Source organism: Phlebotomus argentipes, unplaced genomic scaffold, assembly GCF_947086385.1.
Source record: "Phlebotomus argentipes unplaced genomic scaffold, Phlebotomus argentipes genome assembly contig_8, whole genome shotgun sequence".
Lineage (NCBI taxonomy): Eukaryota > Metazoa > Arthropoda > Insecta > Diptera > Psychodidae > Phlebotomus > Phlebotomus argentipes.
Window position 1 is genome coordinate 630494 of NW_026776151.1, and position 14800 is coordinate 645293.

The 14800-nt window shown below is 41.8% G+C and overlaps 3 protein-coding genes across 3 annotated transcripts in view; all 3 read right to left on the reverse strand.

Annotated features, from left to right (window-relative positions):
* Positions 1-998: 998 nt before the first annotated feature.
* LOC132261185 (exosome complex component RRP46-like) lies at positions 999-4840 on the reverse strand. Its single transcript, XM_059759818.1, has 3 exons — positions 4586-4840; positions 4189-4424; positions 999-1339 (listed from the first exon to the last, which is right to left on the reverse strand). Exons 1-3 carry the CDS (start codon positions 4683-4685, stop codon positions 1004-1006), a joined length of 672 nt encoding a protein of 223 aa, XP_059615801.1. The 5' UTR covers positions 4686-4840; the 3' UTR covers positions 999-1003.
* A 39-nt stretch (positions 4841-4879) lies between these two features.
* On the reverse strand, positions 4880-7540 carry LOC132261178 (L-threonine dehydratase catabolic TdcB-like). The gene is made up of 6 exons (XM_059759806.1): positions 7373-7540; positions 6664-6929; positions 6527-6597; positions 6094-6307; positions 5498-6027; positions 4880-5435 (listed from the first exon to the last, which is right to left on the reverse strand). Exons 2-6 carry the CDS (start codon positions 6919-6921, stop codon positions 5096-5098), a joined length of 1413 nt encoding a protein of 470 aa, XP_059615789.1. The 5' UTR covers positions 6922-6929; positions 7373-7540; the 3' UTR covers positions 4880-5095.
* A 606-nt stretch (positions 7541-8146) lies between these two features.
* The window catches only part of LOC132261195 (neuroendocrine convertase 2-like), a 29348-nt gene continuing 22694 nt past the window's right edge, over positions 8147-14800 (reverse strand). The window contains exons 6-11 of the mRNA XM_059759829.1: positions 11978-12242; positions 11835-11909; positions 11115-11353; positions 10655-11056; positions 10472-10589; positions 8147-10406 (exon numbers count right to left, since the gene is read on the reverse strand). Coding sequence (XP_059615812.1) covers positions 10248-10406; positions 10472-10589; positions 10655-11056; positions 11115-11353; positions 11835-11909; positions 11978-12242 — 1258 coding nt within the window. The 3' untranslated portion in view covers positions 8147-10247. The remainder of the gene's footprint in view (positions 10407-10471; positions 10590-10654; positions 11057-11114; positions 11354-11834; positions 11910-11977; positions 12243-14800) is intronic.

Sequence of the window (14800 nt, forward strand, 5' to 3'; positions counted from 1 at the left end):
GAGTTAAATGGCGTCTTTTTAGGTCAGACTTCTAAATTTGAGGTTATGATATTTAATGTGATTAGAAAGATCTATTAAAACCCCGAAAAAGGTGAAGAAAATAAGGAAAATGCATGTTTTAAGCACTGCCAGAGTTCTGGAAGTGTCTGTGATTATTAACTCCCCCTTGGCCAGCACCACGTTCTGGCCAGAGCGTGTCCACTGGCCTCTCACTCCCTCGTCCAGTGAGTCTTGTTATTGTGTTCCAAACACCCAGAAAATGATTCACAGCGATTGAAATAAAATATTATTCAAATGACCCTCTTGTTTGGGTCTCTTTTTACCAACTCCACCATTCCGGGAGATTCACCTTCATCCTCCGCTGCCGCGAGAATAATGGCCACAAGAGGAAGAGCGAGATTGGAGGTGGATGAGATGCAAGAAAATCTCCTCTTTCATTGAGCTGTGTGGTCACTGCTTCGATGCCAATTGATTGATGATGGAGGGAAGAGAATTCAGAGATGTTGCAAAAGATTCCATCGCACAAAACAAACGCATCAAATGCAACTTAATTCCTCCGATGTTGCTGCGGCCATTTATGCAAAAATCGCCCAGTTTATCTCCGCCAACACCGGAGTGATGGTTCTAAATTAAATTTGCACTCTTTCTGTCGTCCATCGAGGAAATTGCCCGGCCACAGTTGAAGACGCCGCACCCAAATGAGAAATGGGATTGCATTGAAATTCTCCGCAGACACCGAAATTCTCTCCCCCTTTCGACGACCATTTGAAATTCCAATATAATGCTCAGCAAGAACTTTTTCCCATCCAGAGAGACTCCACGGAATTATTTCATTTCTGCTCCACAATCAGACAGAATTTTCGCAGATAAAACGCCGCGCATCGAACGCCACAGAAAGGAAAGGAAGCTGAAGAGCGGACGAAGAACATGAGACAGCAATGGGACAATTACAGTGGCAGATATATTCCCAAAAGGAGGCACATTAAATCACTTTGCTCGCCCATCAGCAGTACACCTTCATGTATTTCTTCAAACTCTTCCGGTAGAAGTCAAAGATTGCCTCGCTGGCCTTCGCGCACAACTCCTGCGCCTCATTGAACTGCTCCGCCGTGAAGTGTCCCTCCGTGTGCACGGCCACCGTCCGTCGTGACACGCTCTCGAAGGCAAACGTGAACGTGGCCACGAAGCCGCCCTCCTCGGCCATCGTCCTCGCGTCAGGATCCAGCAGGAGCGCGCCGGAGGGACGCAGAGCGCAGTGCACGGCGGCCACGAGGAAGCGCATCTCGAGGCCGCTGTGCAGAAGTGACAGACACGACGCATTCACGGCGCACGCAATTAACTGCAAAATAGAGGAGAGAAAAGAAGCAATTAGTGGTGAGACTAATTGCACCCGCCGGCGACGTGGGAGTGAAAAATCCACCGTGCTCAAGGCAAGGGCGAAGCCACGTTCGCCTGCGGTGTACGATTATTGGAAATGATGTCATTTGCCAAGGTTATGGTCAGAATTTCCACAGATTAGAAATCAATTCTTATGCAGGCGTGCATTTTGACATATTTTCTAGGGTTATTAACAGAATTGGTCATTTTTACTCAATGAAAATCACAATTCCGCAAGCTGAGTGAACATAACCTCAAATATTTTACGATAATAGCTGAAATTTTAAGCTCAAAAGCTTGTATAATCAAGATTCTTTGAGAAAACTCACTGTTATTCAAAAGATTATAGTCAAAAACTTACTTAAAAGTGCAATTACACCATCTTGAAATATTTTTTCAGGTTATGCATCATATTTAACACTAAATAACAGCTTTGAAAGGAAATTCTCGCAAAGAAAATGTAATTATTTTCATGTTATTAAGAGAATTGCTCTTTTTCACTGAATAAAATTCATGATTCCGGAAGCTGAGTGGTGAAAATCAATGCTAAAGTTAAACATAACCTCAAATTCTACTTAGTTAACAGCTGTTAAGGTTTCAATTTTGAGATAGAAAGATTCTGGCCGAGATTTTAAGAGAAAATTCACTGTTATTCAGAAATTAAGAGCCAGAAAATCATGGAAATCTCAGATCAAGTTGTCAGTTAGATTTAGGTTAGTTTTCAGTTGATTTTCAGGGTGATAAAAACAAAAATAACCATATTTTGTAGAATTTTCGTCTTTATCTGAGCGCATTTGTTGTGTGTCAAGGTTAATTCTGAGGTGACAGAAAGTCCCTTTCTCCCCTTGTTTTGCATGCAATAAAATTGATTTACTCCCGTCCATAAACCTCAATTCTAAAGTTCATAAAAAAAAGAATTTAATCGTCCTTTTAGCGGTTGATTCAATTAAGAGACGGCCATAAAGTTAACACCACGGCGATGTCATCCAGACGCGCGCGCGCGCGGTGTACGCTTTCGCCATGAGCTGCACCTGCCCGTGGCGCTGGTCATATTGCACCAGCGCAGCCCGCGGAGTCCAATAATGAGAAGAAAGAGAGACAAAACACCGGGGAGAATTAATGTCATCTTGTTGAACACAGTGCGAGTCTCTCTCTGCCCATCTCTTGTGCGCTAATCGATCGGACACAGGAACTCTTCTGTCCACTCTGTGTGTGCGCGAAAAATGGCAATGAGAATAATTGCTTCTGACCTGTACAAGATTCTTGAGTTGCAACATGCAGATTAAGGCACGCCTTTCCTCTCCCTGCCATTGCTGTGTCTCTTATCGAGCAATTAATACCCCTGCGCAGGTGTCGAGAGAGGGCTTAAAGTGCTCTCTCAACCCTCCAAATGTGACCGTCTTTCACGCACGCTGAGCATGAAATGCGCCACTCAAACACTCCCAAAATTCTCTCAACAACGGAATAAAATATATTTTAATTTGCCATCCATTAGATATCACGTACAAAAGTGCTAATTCACTGGAATATAAATATATAATATGGCAAAGAACTCACTTCGTCGCTCTCACTTTAGCACCGCAATTGTTGAGATAAGAGAATCTTCACTTTTCCCCCCTTTTTCGCGCGCGCGCGCCTTTTTATCTCATTCACCCAAAGGAGAGTTCAATGATTCATCCAACATGGCATGAAAAAAAGAATTGTCTTATCTCCTCGATGGCGTATTAATTGAAAGGCAAAATGCAGAATTGAGCACTTGACATTTTGTGTGTTCTCTTTGAGTATTTAAGAGAGGAAAATATCAAGAAAATGCAAATCAGATTCCACTGCAATTGCATAGATAAAATTGTCTATTTGATAAATTGATCAATCATCAGTGCAAGAGAATGTTTCTGTGTTAATGCTTCACCTCAAGATCATGATCATTTCAGTGTGATTTGCATACAAATCGATTTGTCTCTCTGGATAAATTGAAATAAAAACAGCCAGTGGAAGAAAAGTTACTTCAACTTGACAATTTCTTTCTTTTTCACTCTTTTTTTCAGGAGAATGAATCGCGAGATCATAATCGGTCCATTTTGCGATCACTAAATTATAATAACAGTCCAATTATTGGCAATTGTGTGACATTTTCCATCTGTTGTGTATCAAAAACATCAATTAAATTACTTGAGGATAATTGACAAAATTTACAGCCATTCTTCGAGAGTCTCTGGCGATTATTTTGCATCGAAGGCGCGCACAGAGGCTCATAAAAACGGGTGGAATCCCCATTAAACTACCGGGCAAATCTATTGGCGTGGAAAAAGTCAGTGAATTTAGCCTTTTTCCCGCCGGTGGCGAGAGAAGAAGACTCTCTGGACGCGGATTGGGACAGAAAAAGAGGTGCGCAGCGTGTTTGCAGCTCATTTTGCCACCACCTTAATTGCAATTCGAGCGCAAACGATTGACTCAATCTTGATCTGAGCGCTTTGAGCTAATTAACAAAATGCTGAAGGCGCTGCATCGCCAGACTCTCTTTCTGTGCGCTTTTCTCTGGTGCAATTTTTTTCCTTCCACTCTTTTTCTCTCTCTCTGATATCAAATGCGCTAGTTTATTGACTTGCGCAGCCCATTTCCAACCTATCGCTGAATCGCGGCGGCGCAGTGGCCGCGCGAGAGATCACAGAGAATGGGGAAAACAGGGAGCAACGCAGAGACTGGAAGCAAATTGCCATTTGTCAGAGCGAAAAACAGCGTCTTCAGCCTCCCTTTCCACCTGAAGCAGATTGCCTCAGGTGGGCCACAGAGCGTCTTTGGGTGGATAATTACCCCGGCACGATCTTCCATTTCCTGCAATTGCAGTGAAATTGCTGTGCGCGGATAGAGCGCTGTGAGAAGTGCCGATTCGCAGGTATTCCTGATGTACTGCTCACGGAATCGGTCTCCCACGCTCTGCTGACCACTCTTGCTCTTGTAGTACACCTCCACGCTCGATTTGTCGTACTGCAGATTCTGCAATTTCACCTCGACAGGACCGTGGACGGAGGAAAGCACGGCCGTTTCACCTGAAACCATTTGAACGCCCATTAACCACTAGTCGCTAGATGGCGATAGCACCGTATCAGTGACCGGTGCAGAAGAATGTGTATTGGATAAATGCGGTGAACGAAGAGAGGAAATTATCCATTTTCCCAGCATTTTCCTCACAAATTCAGCATTTACATACCTTGAGCGAAAAGCGCAGAACCATCAGATCGCGATAAAACGTCCAATTCACACCGCATTGGCCTCAATTCGAGGAATTTATGCTCACTATCGTCTTCCATTATTTACTTCAATATTTCACAAAATTTGATAGATTCTCTCGAAATTCCACTCTTTTACTATTCTACTATCAATATCACACCTTTTGCAAGATAGAATGTCAAGAATTCTCCGGAATTTCCCCAATAAACACGAGAAAACTTGTTTGTTTACATTTTACACAGGAGAGCACGTTTATTTGACAATTCTCTCTCGCGCGCTCTCTCGCCGCAATTCGCTGAACTCAGCGATTTTTCGCTCTGACTTCAAACATTCAAATATTCAACGTCCTCTTCCCACCTTAAAGTCTAAAAACAATTCTAACACTCTTCTAAAGAACATAAAATCTATTTTCTACTTTCATTAGCATCTTTTTACATCATTTGCGATTATTTTGTTCCCTTGGGAGTAGCTTTTCTCTGTGTTTTCTGCCTCATTTGGGAATTGCCATTGGAACGTCGTTAAACACCACATGACTGTACTTCTCAGTGAGAGTTTTCCGCAGCAACTCAGAGTGAGCCCAATCGCTGGTCTCACAGACCACTTTCACCTCCACACTGTAGATATCCCTTAGCCAGGCTCTCTCGTGCATTATGTCCTTTATGGACACTCCCAGAGCGGCCAGTTCGCGACACAGCTCAGAAATTCCTCCCGGACGATCACTCACGGTGACGCAGAAGCGAAGGAGACGTCCTTCTGCTGCCAAACCACGCTCCAGACACCGTCCAAAGATTGTTGTGTCGATATTGCCGCCGCACAGGAGAAGAACAACCCTTGAAATGGGAGAAAAATCATGGTTGAAATTGATGAAATCATTGAAGAATTCCACACTGACTTTTTGCCTTTGTACTCATCGAGATGTCCTGAGAAAATGGCTGCCAATCCTGCAGCTCCAGCTCCCTCCACAACGCACTTCTCCTGCTCCACCAGACGCAGTATGGCCAGGGCGATCCACTCTTCGCGCACCACAACCATTTTGTCCAGCAGCGGCACTGCGGTGGCGAAGGCGTTGTAGCCTACCGTGGGAACAGCCAAGCCGTCAGCTAGAGTAGCCATGTTGGGCGTCAGGATGGGGCCGCCGTGCTCCAGGGCGCGCGAAAAGCTGGGACACTTGTCCGACTCCACGCCGATGATCTTCGTCATGGGGGAAATCGCCTTGATGGCTGTTGCCACGCCGGCAATCAATCCTCCGCCGCCCACGGGAACAACCACGGCGTCCGGCTGACCCACTTGCTCAATGATCTCCAACCCAATCGTGCCCTGGCCGGCCATTATGTGCGGATGATCGTAGCCATTGACGTAAGTGAAGCCACGCCGCTTGGCGATGGTCATGGCGATCTTCTTGGCCTCGGACATGTTGTCGCCCTGCGCACGAAGACATTCTCAGCATTAGCTTTTCCCGGCGTCTCTTGCAGGGCTGTAAAACTTTACCTTGACGATCACGTTGGCACCATAACTGCGACACTTCTGGATCTTCATGATGGGCGCCGCTGTCGGCATAACGACCGTCACGGGAATCCCCAGGCGATTGGCATGGTAACTGAGGCCCTGCGCGTGATTGCCCAGGGACGCAGAGATAACGCCGGTGCGTTTCTGCTGGTCAGACAGCATCAGGAGTGCGTAGCGAGCGCCGCGCTCCTTGAAGCTGCGAAAGAACAGATAAGTCACGTCGTATTTTTAGCCACTCGAGTGAGGCGTAATAAATCTGAAGTCGAGATATCACAGATGATTTACACTATCATCAACTCGTGGGGTGATAATTGATTAATTACACGCCTGATTAGCGCAACAATTCCTCGAAATTTCACGCGGAAGCTATAATTTTATGGGCATTAGTTTCGCGTTAAAGATATTGCGTACCAACCTTCCAGTGAACTGGAGGAATTCCTTCTTGAGATACAGATCCATTCCAGTCATCTCCGACAAATGCGATCTCTGCCAAAAACACAGGTTAAGAAACCCTTCTCTAAACCTCACATTAAGTCAAGAGGATAATCTCACCAGACAAGGTGTGTTCTGGACGCCACTCTTGATGAGAAAGGCAGCCGATGTGATGTCCTGAAAGCTAATCTTCACCGGATTGTCGGCAACACAGTAGGGATCCTCCACATCCTCGATAATCTCAAAGTCCTCGTCCGTGAACTCAATGTGTTCAGTGCCGTTGATGCCATTTGTGCCATTTGTGTGTCCATTCGTGAGCTGAATCGCCTTCTTCGCCGCAATAATGTCACCGTTCTCCAGTTGCGTGCACGAAGTCATCGCGAATGCTGCGAGAGTTCAAGTGGAAAAATATGTATGCAATTATCTCTGGAATTTCTCACGCCCATTTACATAATAAATTGAGAAATGCAGTATCAATTATCTCTGGAGCATTTTTAGCCGCGCGTCTCAAGTGTTAAACAGTCGGCGAATGATAAGGAGCTGCAATGGAATTGAGTTCAACAGTCCAGAAACGTGAGGATGCACATTGACTTGTGTTCCTTGTGTTGTCAGGATTCAATGAAGTGACATTTTGGTAGAGAGAAATCATTGAGAGACAAAAGAGAGGAAAAAGTGTTGATAAAACTTGTCACTCGTAAACATGTTTTTGATGGCTCAATTGAACGATCACTGGCTCCTTATCACGACCAATTTAGGTCTTTTTTGCCACCACTGAGAACGGTAAATAATAAATAAATTTATCACTGTAATATTTGAGTTTATTTCTTACTGTTGAAGAAATTTCTGCACACTGAACTCCTCTTTCCTTTGCGACTGTCTCCACTGAAAGATCACCAACAAGTGACTCTCGTCCGCTCACTTGACGCTTTAAAGTGCGGATTTTCGAGCATGGGATCATCTCTGTTTACAACCGCTCTTATCACTTCGCCACCAGACGTAATAGCAAGATAGGAAGAGTCGAGCTGGAGGAAGACCCCAAAAAAGGCGTGTGCGAAACAGCTGTGCCACGGCAGAGAAGCGTTTGATTTATCATTAGGTGCTCCCAGTGATAATGACAGACGTGCTGTGCGACGCTGTTAACCCCTTGAATCATTGCTTTGCAATTTCCCGTGTTGATTTTCACATGTGAAGAAACCCAATTAGTGACTCTGAATGTGAGAATTTTATTTTTCTCTTACACTCGATGTTGTGGCGATGAGAAAATGCGTAAAATTCTGAGCATGAAGTTAAATATATTATCATAATTTTATATCCTTTATTTATCCTCTCTCTTCCCCTTCTTCATCTATACAATTGGTTGGTAATCTGAAAAAATATGTCATTTAATATTTTCCAATAGAGATTTTACTTTTTCACACAATAATATTTTTTTTCTTCTTCAATTTAAGTTCATCCAGTGAAAAATTTTCTTCTTTTTTTCCAAAGAGAAAAACAACAAACAAATAAAGATAAATTTACTATCTGAATAACTCTGTTGTCTATTGATGATCAACTTTGGATTTGATTTATAAGAAAATTCTTTCTCTAATTGCCATCTTTTGCCTTATTTTCTGTTGTCAACCTGTTGTTATGCTTTAAATTGTATACAATTGAGTTTAATCAATTTGTTTTTGTATTAATCTGTCCACAATATATCGTAACAATGCATTTTTTATATGTCATAATCTCTTTAAAATGAAATTTTGATGGTCTTTGGCCCCCCGAAAATCACAAAACCAAAACAATAAACGCTTCTTCAGCAGATCATTCAATAAAACAATATAGCAAAGAAAGACAGAGTGATTATCGTGCTTTTTTTGCCTACAAACAGTTGTAAAACTCATATTTGATAAAATATTCTCATTATCACGAAGCTCAAAAAAGGTTTCTTTTTTTTTTGAGAAAATCAAGACATTAACAGAGAATCAAATAAGCATATTTTGCAACAGTTGTATTTATATTGTACATAGATATTTAATTTCTCTTCTTCTTCTTCTCTTTTATATAATATTTATATATGTAATTGTATTTTCTTCTCATCATCTATAACTCTCAATATTTCTCTTTCTCTCCTTATTTAGAAGTTTACTTAGAGTCAATACTGCGTCTGTGTGTCAATAAACAAAGTGTTATGTTTTTTTTCTCTGTGTGATGGTAAAGAGAAAAATAAACTTTTCTAAGACATTTTAAGAAAATATATGTATTCTAAATAAACTACAAAACGTGGTTGTGAAACAATGTTTTGGCTAAATTTATGTACTCTTTTAGTTTAATCTTTTGTGTTCTTGTTTCATGTTTTTCATACTTATATAGGGATTTAATAATATAATTTTATGGTTGCAATGTGAAAAGCTCTCTTTTCATGCTGAAACTTCCGTTTTTTCCACCTCCTCTTTCCCTCATTTTGGCTGGTTTGTCATCCCTTCACTCTCACTCTTTCCATAGCGAAATAATACATAACACATCAAAGATACTTCATTCTTTCCCTTCTGGATATAATGTTTCAATATGTGTGTGTCTCTCTTCTAATTGTCAATGATAATAAATAGATTTTTCTTTTACTCTTCTGAATCTGAAGATCTTCTCTCACCACTACCCAGGTATAATTCTATTAATTGTTGTATAATAATTAAATTTAATAGACTTCATAATAAGATTCTCCTCTTGTCCCTCTTCTAAAAATATTTCTCTGTCTAATGTTAGAGATCGAATCTATACTTTTAAAAATCATCATTTTCACTGCTGATAGTTGTCAAATGGAGACTCAACTTCTTCTTCTTTGTCACTTTACACAGTATTTTTTTTCACTTCACTTCGGGCGCTTTTTCAGCCCCATTTTCTCGCTGGTTGTTTTAAGAAAGAACAGTGGTATTTATGCTACATATGTATGTTTATAATAGTGTATATAAATATAATAATTATACAATTTTTCATCTTCTCCCACTTCATTATGTATAAGTCATATTATAAGTAGATAATATGATTTTCTTTAATAGCTGAAGAATTACTGTCTGTGGTGGACTTTGGACATTGAACTGCACATTTTTTTTCATCTCCTCTCATCATTCTACATTTTTTTTAATGTGTGTAATGGATTTTTTTCTCTACTTTTTCACTCACTACTTGTAAATTAGTTTTATTCTTTACTCACGATCTAAAAGTAAACTTTCATTTTCTTCCCACCTCATGATCTACTTTATGTGCGCAAGAATTATTCCCTCTCATGAATTCTCTATATTTTTGTCCACTTTTTAGCACACAAATTGATTTTTTTGAAATACTTTTACTTTCTCTCTTAAGTTTTTTTTTTGGTTGTTTTTCACAGATATTCACATTTCTATCCTCCCTCAGATTTTTTTTTCTTTAATAAATTAGTAAATGAGCCAACAGCAAGTGGTCTACAATCATCAACATTTAGCTTTTGCAACATCATCCCCATGTGATTGAAGTGACTTCAAAAGGTACTTTATACTCATTGTATGGATTAAAGAGGTCTAGTAAAAGACTGTGTGTCACAGAGAAATGCACCATTTGGAGAAAAGTCAGAATTTTGTTGGTTTTCATCTGCTTCATAATTGGAAAAAAGAAACTACGACTGAAGGTTTTTTTTTTCTTTTTGCAGGGAAAAAATAAATCCACAGCCTCTCAGTAAACATAAAACTCCTTTACATTTTGCGTTCTTCATGAGCTTTCTTCACGATCGCCAGCTTTGAGTGAGGAGATCCGGGAACCAGAGTCCTGTACGGAGCCTCCTTCGTGCCGTGCAGCACCAGAGACCACTCCTTGATGAATCCAATCCGAGGCTGTTGCGAGTTGAAGCGAGCCTGCAAGAAAGTGACGCTCTGTTAGAAAAAGTACTCTTCAACTTCCCCCAGAATTTCAGCTCAACCTCAAGGATCCAAGTGCCTTGCGGATATTCTCCCCAGGTGTGTGTCGTCATGAAGGGCCACTTTGTGAAGCCATCCCTGTGGTCATCATCATTTTTCCTGCGACTCAGTATCATTGACCTGCGAGAGACACAAGAAATGCATTCAGAAAAAGTCTGCAATTCAAATTCTCCGCACCAGCTCACCTTGTTCCCATGGGAGACGTGAGGAAGAACTCCAGATCACCTCTTCGAGTGCTGTTGGCCGTGATGACCGCCTGAACGTGCTCCAAGTAATTCACCTCTGTGTCCGATCCAGCGCACGCATTTGTATTGACCTTCAGGTAGAGCGACGCTCCATTGCTGGGGATTCTCATGGGCTCCAGAATGGCGCCGGCTTCGCAGTGATACCGCGGCGGGCAAGTGCGCCACTGTCTGGCCAGCGTGACCATTGAGCCAGCATCGAGAACGCCAAAGCCAAAGAGATGATTAAATTCCAGTCCGACGCCATTCATGGTCCAGTGGAAGCGATTCTTGGCATCAAAGAGGGAATTCCTCTTGGAAGTCAGCACTGTGATGTGCTGAACATCTCGCCAAGTGAGAATTGGACTGGGTGAAAGAGGGTGGCAAATTAGCAAATAAACTATAATGCATATTAATCACATACTTCGCTTCCAGAGCGAGGGCAAAGACCCCAGCGGCTTCCGGAGCCGCAGCACTGGTGCCAGAGTGAGTGGTCGTGCACTTCCCGTACAAATCTGTCGTGGCCACGCCAGTGTTGGGATCCTTCGCTCCATTGCTGAAGGTGCTGGCCAGCGTAGAGCTACAACTCTCGTCGTAGTGGGCGTTCTGACCGTCATTTATGGCACTGTTTATCGAAATGGTCCACATGGAAGCGGCATATCCCTGTTGGAAGAGCACACAAGCGAGCGCCATGTGAATAATAAGCGTGGGAGTCGAGAATTCTTCACGTGCCACGTGAGAATCTTTGAAAAGGGGAAGTCAAGTTGTTCTGGGCCTCAAGAGGACTATTGTGGATGAAAAATTCAACGGAACTTCTTCTCCTAGAAAATTACAAACTTTTCCGGGGAAGTTCAGGAGAAAAATTTATTAATGTTTCAGTGCCTGAAGCTATGAATTTCTCGCAAAAACATCTCTTCTGGGAAAGCTCTAATTAAACTGGCCTCAACTCAATGAAAAGGTCACATTTTAAGCATTTTATTCAAATCTCGTATGGAATTAAACACAAACTCTGCGCTCTCGAGTACAATTTGTGCGGTGAAAGTTGTGAATTTCCATTCGGAATAAATCTAATTTTGCCCCTAATGAAATTTTCACCGCCTTTCCTGTGACGACCCAGGAAAATGTAACTCTGTAAAATACTCACGTCACAGTTGCAGTCGTCCTCCTCGCCACCATCGCCAGATGCCCACACATAGATGTTACCCAGTCCATTGCGACCCTGCGTGACACATTCCCACATTAGTGTTTGTCACTCAAGCCACCCTCCCGGCAAAGCTGGATGCTCACCTCATTCACACCCTGCACTATGGCACGCATCGTGGCATTCCGCGGTCCGTCCACCGTTTTGCCGTCATCCGTGGGGCCCCAGGAGGCGCTGTAGATGTGTATCTTGTGCGGCTCGTGTCCCATGGAGTTTGCCTCGATGAGATCTGTCATGTAGGGCTGGTCCAGCATCCGGATGCCCGCAATTTTCGAGTCATATGCAACGCCAACTCCACAGATTCCATTATCACGGGCAGCGGCAACCTCGCCGGCACATCTGGTGCCGTGACTGAAAGATAAAGAAACGGTTTTCAGTCGATTTCAGTGATGGTTATTGAAATATTATAACTTAAATATTGGGAGAAACTCAAGATATTGAAGTACAAAATGTCGATTTTTGACAGAGTTCATGAAAATCAACATTTACAAGATTTATAACGGCAATAATTAAATTTCTTTCTGCAAATAACGAATATATGACGTGCGTTTTCAAATAGAATTTACGATTCGAATTATCTTTCATGTCTTTTATTGATTTTCTTCAGATTTATAAATTTCCGCCAGGATGTTGTTTATTTCATTTCATGTTGTTGTTGATTTAAAGTAGATTCATGGATGCAAAACAATTTAAAAGATTCATAGATTTCTTTCATTTATCATCTATCCAAAAATAGGCCAACAAGCAAGACGATTTTTAATAATTTTTGGGGCACTTATCGAAATACTCTCAGTTGCTTTTCACCCAACTGACATCTTTCCTCTTGCAAGGAAAATAGTGAGCATCATTCTGAGAAGACGAAGACAGATAATGTCAACGGTACATGTTATAATAAATATAATAATATCGCCACAAATTGGATATCTCCACTCAGTGGTGGTTGAAAACACAGGCGTAGAAATGCTGAAGGGTGAAAAATGCGATGAAGAGTTCTAGTGTTTCTTTTAACGTCAAAGAAGACCATTTTGCCCACAGGTATTGACGTCAACCGACACACGGAGAATCGGTAAAAGTTGTTTTGACGAGCACTTGGCAATATATGGAGCTCGTCAAGATCATTTCCCGGACAAAGTTGACACGTGCACGAGGAAGATATTAATGTCTCATGTGAAGGTATTTCACCTAATATATTTTACGCCCCCGGTGGTGAAATGTCGGGCAAAAGATACCGAGGAATATGTGATAATTTTTGGGAATTAAGATTTTCGTGATGTCGAGAAGTTTTGCGTACAGGCAAAATAACGTACAGAGATAATTTGTCATTTAAATTTCTTGACATCGTTCCATAACATTTAGTCACGTAATTAAACACCCAAATGACATTCACGTGTCTCAGTGGTTGAATTCGCGATGGCAATTAGAGACAGAACGACTCAAAGACCCACTTGAACCATTAATTACTCTTCGTCTGCTAATGTTGCCGAAAGATATTGCTGTTCTCTCTTCATTGTAATAATTTCAACGATTTTTCTCCACACTATATATAACGAGGATTTTAAGCAATATATATACAAGAGCTTCTTTGTGGTTTCTCGCATGAAATCAATTCCGAAGAAGAGTTTTAAGACAAAAGCAAACTCTGCAAAAAGCCACGAGGCAGAAATGTTATCAGAAACTTATGTTTCATCTTCCTATATATGTAAATACCCAGAGATAAAATTGTATCAGGGTCGTCTCTCTGTGTGAGATTATACCAATTTGACTCCACTAAAAGTTTGCTATTCTACTCAACATTCTCCCATGAGTTTAGTTCCCGCTGATGGTGAGAGGGAAACTTTCCTCGCAATTATTTAATTACAACCCAGCAAGAGAAGGGTTTTACTTGTGATCTCCTCAGCTATTTCATGCTATGTTGGAGATTCTCTCTGTTTGCGTGGACTTGATTAGGTGTGTGTGTGAATGTGAGGAATTTAATTTTTCACCATCAACCATTTTTACGACGCCACAAAAGAGCCCACGAATTAATTGACTAAACTCACTCTTTTGCCAGTGACACCCTTTGATGCCATTGTTGAGTTTAATGGGTGACGAAATGAAAAAAAGAGTATGTTTCTTCCTCCATTCGAAATCACTGGCCTGTCCTTTTGCAAACACAGAATCCAGCTGGGGAACAGGAGGAGAAAGGCTTGAAGAGGACACAGAGGGAGAAAGTCGTAAAGAAAATTTAATTGCATCGCCGTGATTGTCGAACGCAAAGAGGGTTGGGGGGGTGAAGTGGTTAAGGCGAGCGCGTCTCTCGGGTGTTGCAGATCCAATTCAGAGGAGTCAATTGTGAAATGGGGAGCAAGCTATTCCATGAAAACGTGCCTCCATTATCCTTCATATCTTTCACGTAATTTAATCAGCCTCTGGCTGCGCCACTCTCTCTCTCGCCCTCAAATGCCTTCAAAGGTCGATGGAACGGGGCAAATATCAATCTAAATTGACACACTCTCTCTCAATTAATATTTTTACCCCCACTCTGACGGGGGGATGGGTGGAAAAATCTATTTAGAAATGGTTGGAAATCGTAAATAGCGAAGAGTATTGATTGCCAGTGAGCAGTTGTAAAAATATTCCCAGTTGAAAGGTTCGGAGAGTGGCAAAAAGCGAATTGCCCCCAGTGTTAATTGCCCTCTAGTGCCTCTAATAAAGGAATAAAAGTAGTGAGTGCTCAGTATTTAATAATGAATATAACCCACGGAAGTGCACGACCACTCGAAATGGAATATCCAATAAATTTGTATAATTTCTGCGCAATTTCCAGGGGATTTATCTGCTATTACGAATGTATGACGTCAGCGTAAGTGCCACTAAACCACCAATAATCCTCACAGTTTTCCTCACCCAAGATTTAATATCACTGGCAT

Coding starts and splice junctions, on each gene's coding strand:
- LOC132261178 (XM_059759806.1), bottom strand. CDS start 6,921: ATGACTTCGTGCACGCAACTGGAGAACGGTGACATTATTGCGGCGAAG. Junction 6,598..6,663: donor TCCAGAACACACCTTGTCTG/GTGAGATTATCC, acceptor TGTTTTTGGCAG/AGATCGCATTTGTCGGAGAT. Junction 5,436..5,497: donor GATGAGTACAAAGGCAAAAA/GTCAGTGTGGAA, acceptor TCCCATTTCAAG/GGTTGTTCTTCTCCTGTGCG.
- LOC132261185 (XM_059759818.1), bottom strand. CDS start 4,685: ATGGAAGACGATAGTGAGCATAAATTCCTCGAATTGAGGCCAATGCGG. Junction 4,425..4,585: donor TTCTGCGCTTTTCGCTCAAG/GTATGTAAATGC, acceptor AAATGGTTTCAG/GTGAAACGGCCGTGCTTTCC. Junction 1,340..4,188: donor AAATGGAAGATCGTGCCGGG/GTAATTATCCAC, acceptor TCTATTTTGCAG/TTAATTGCGTGCGCCGTGAA.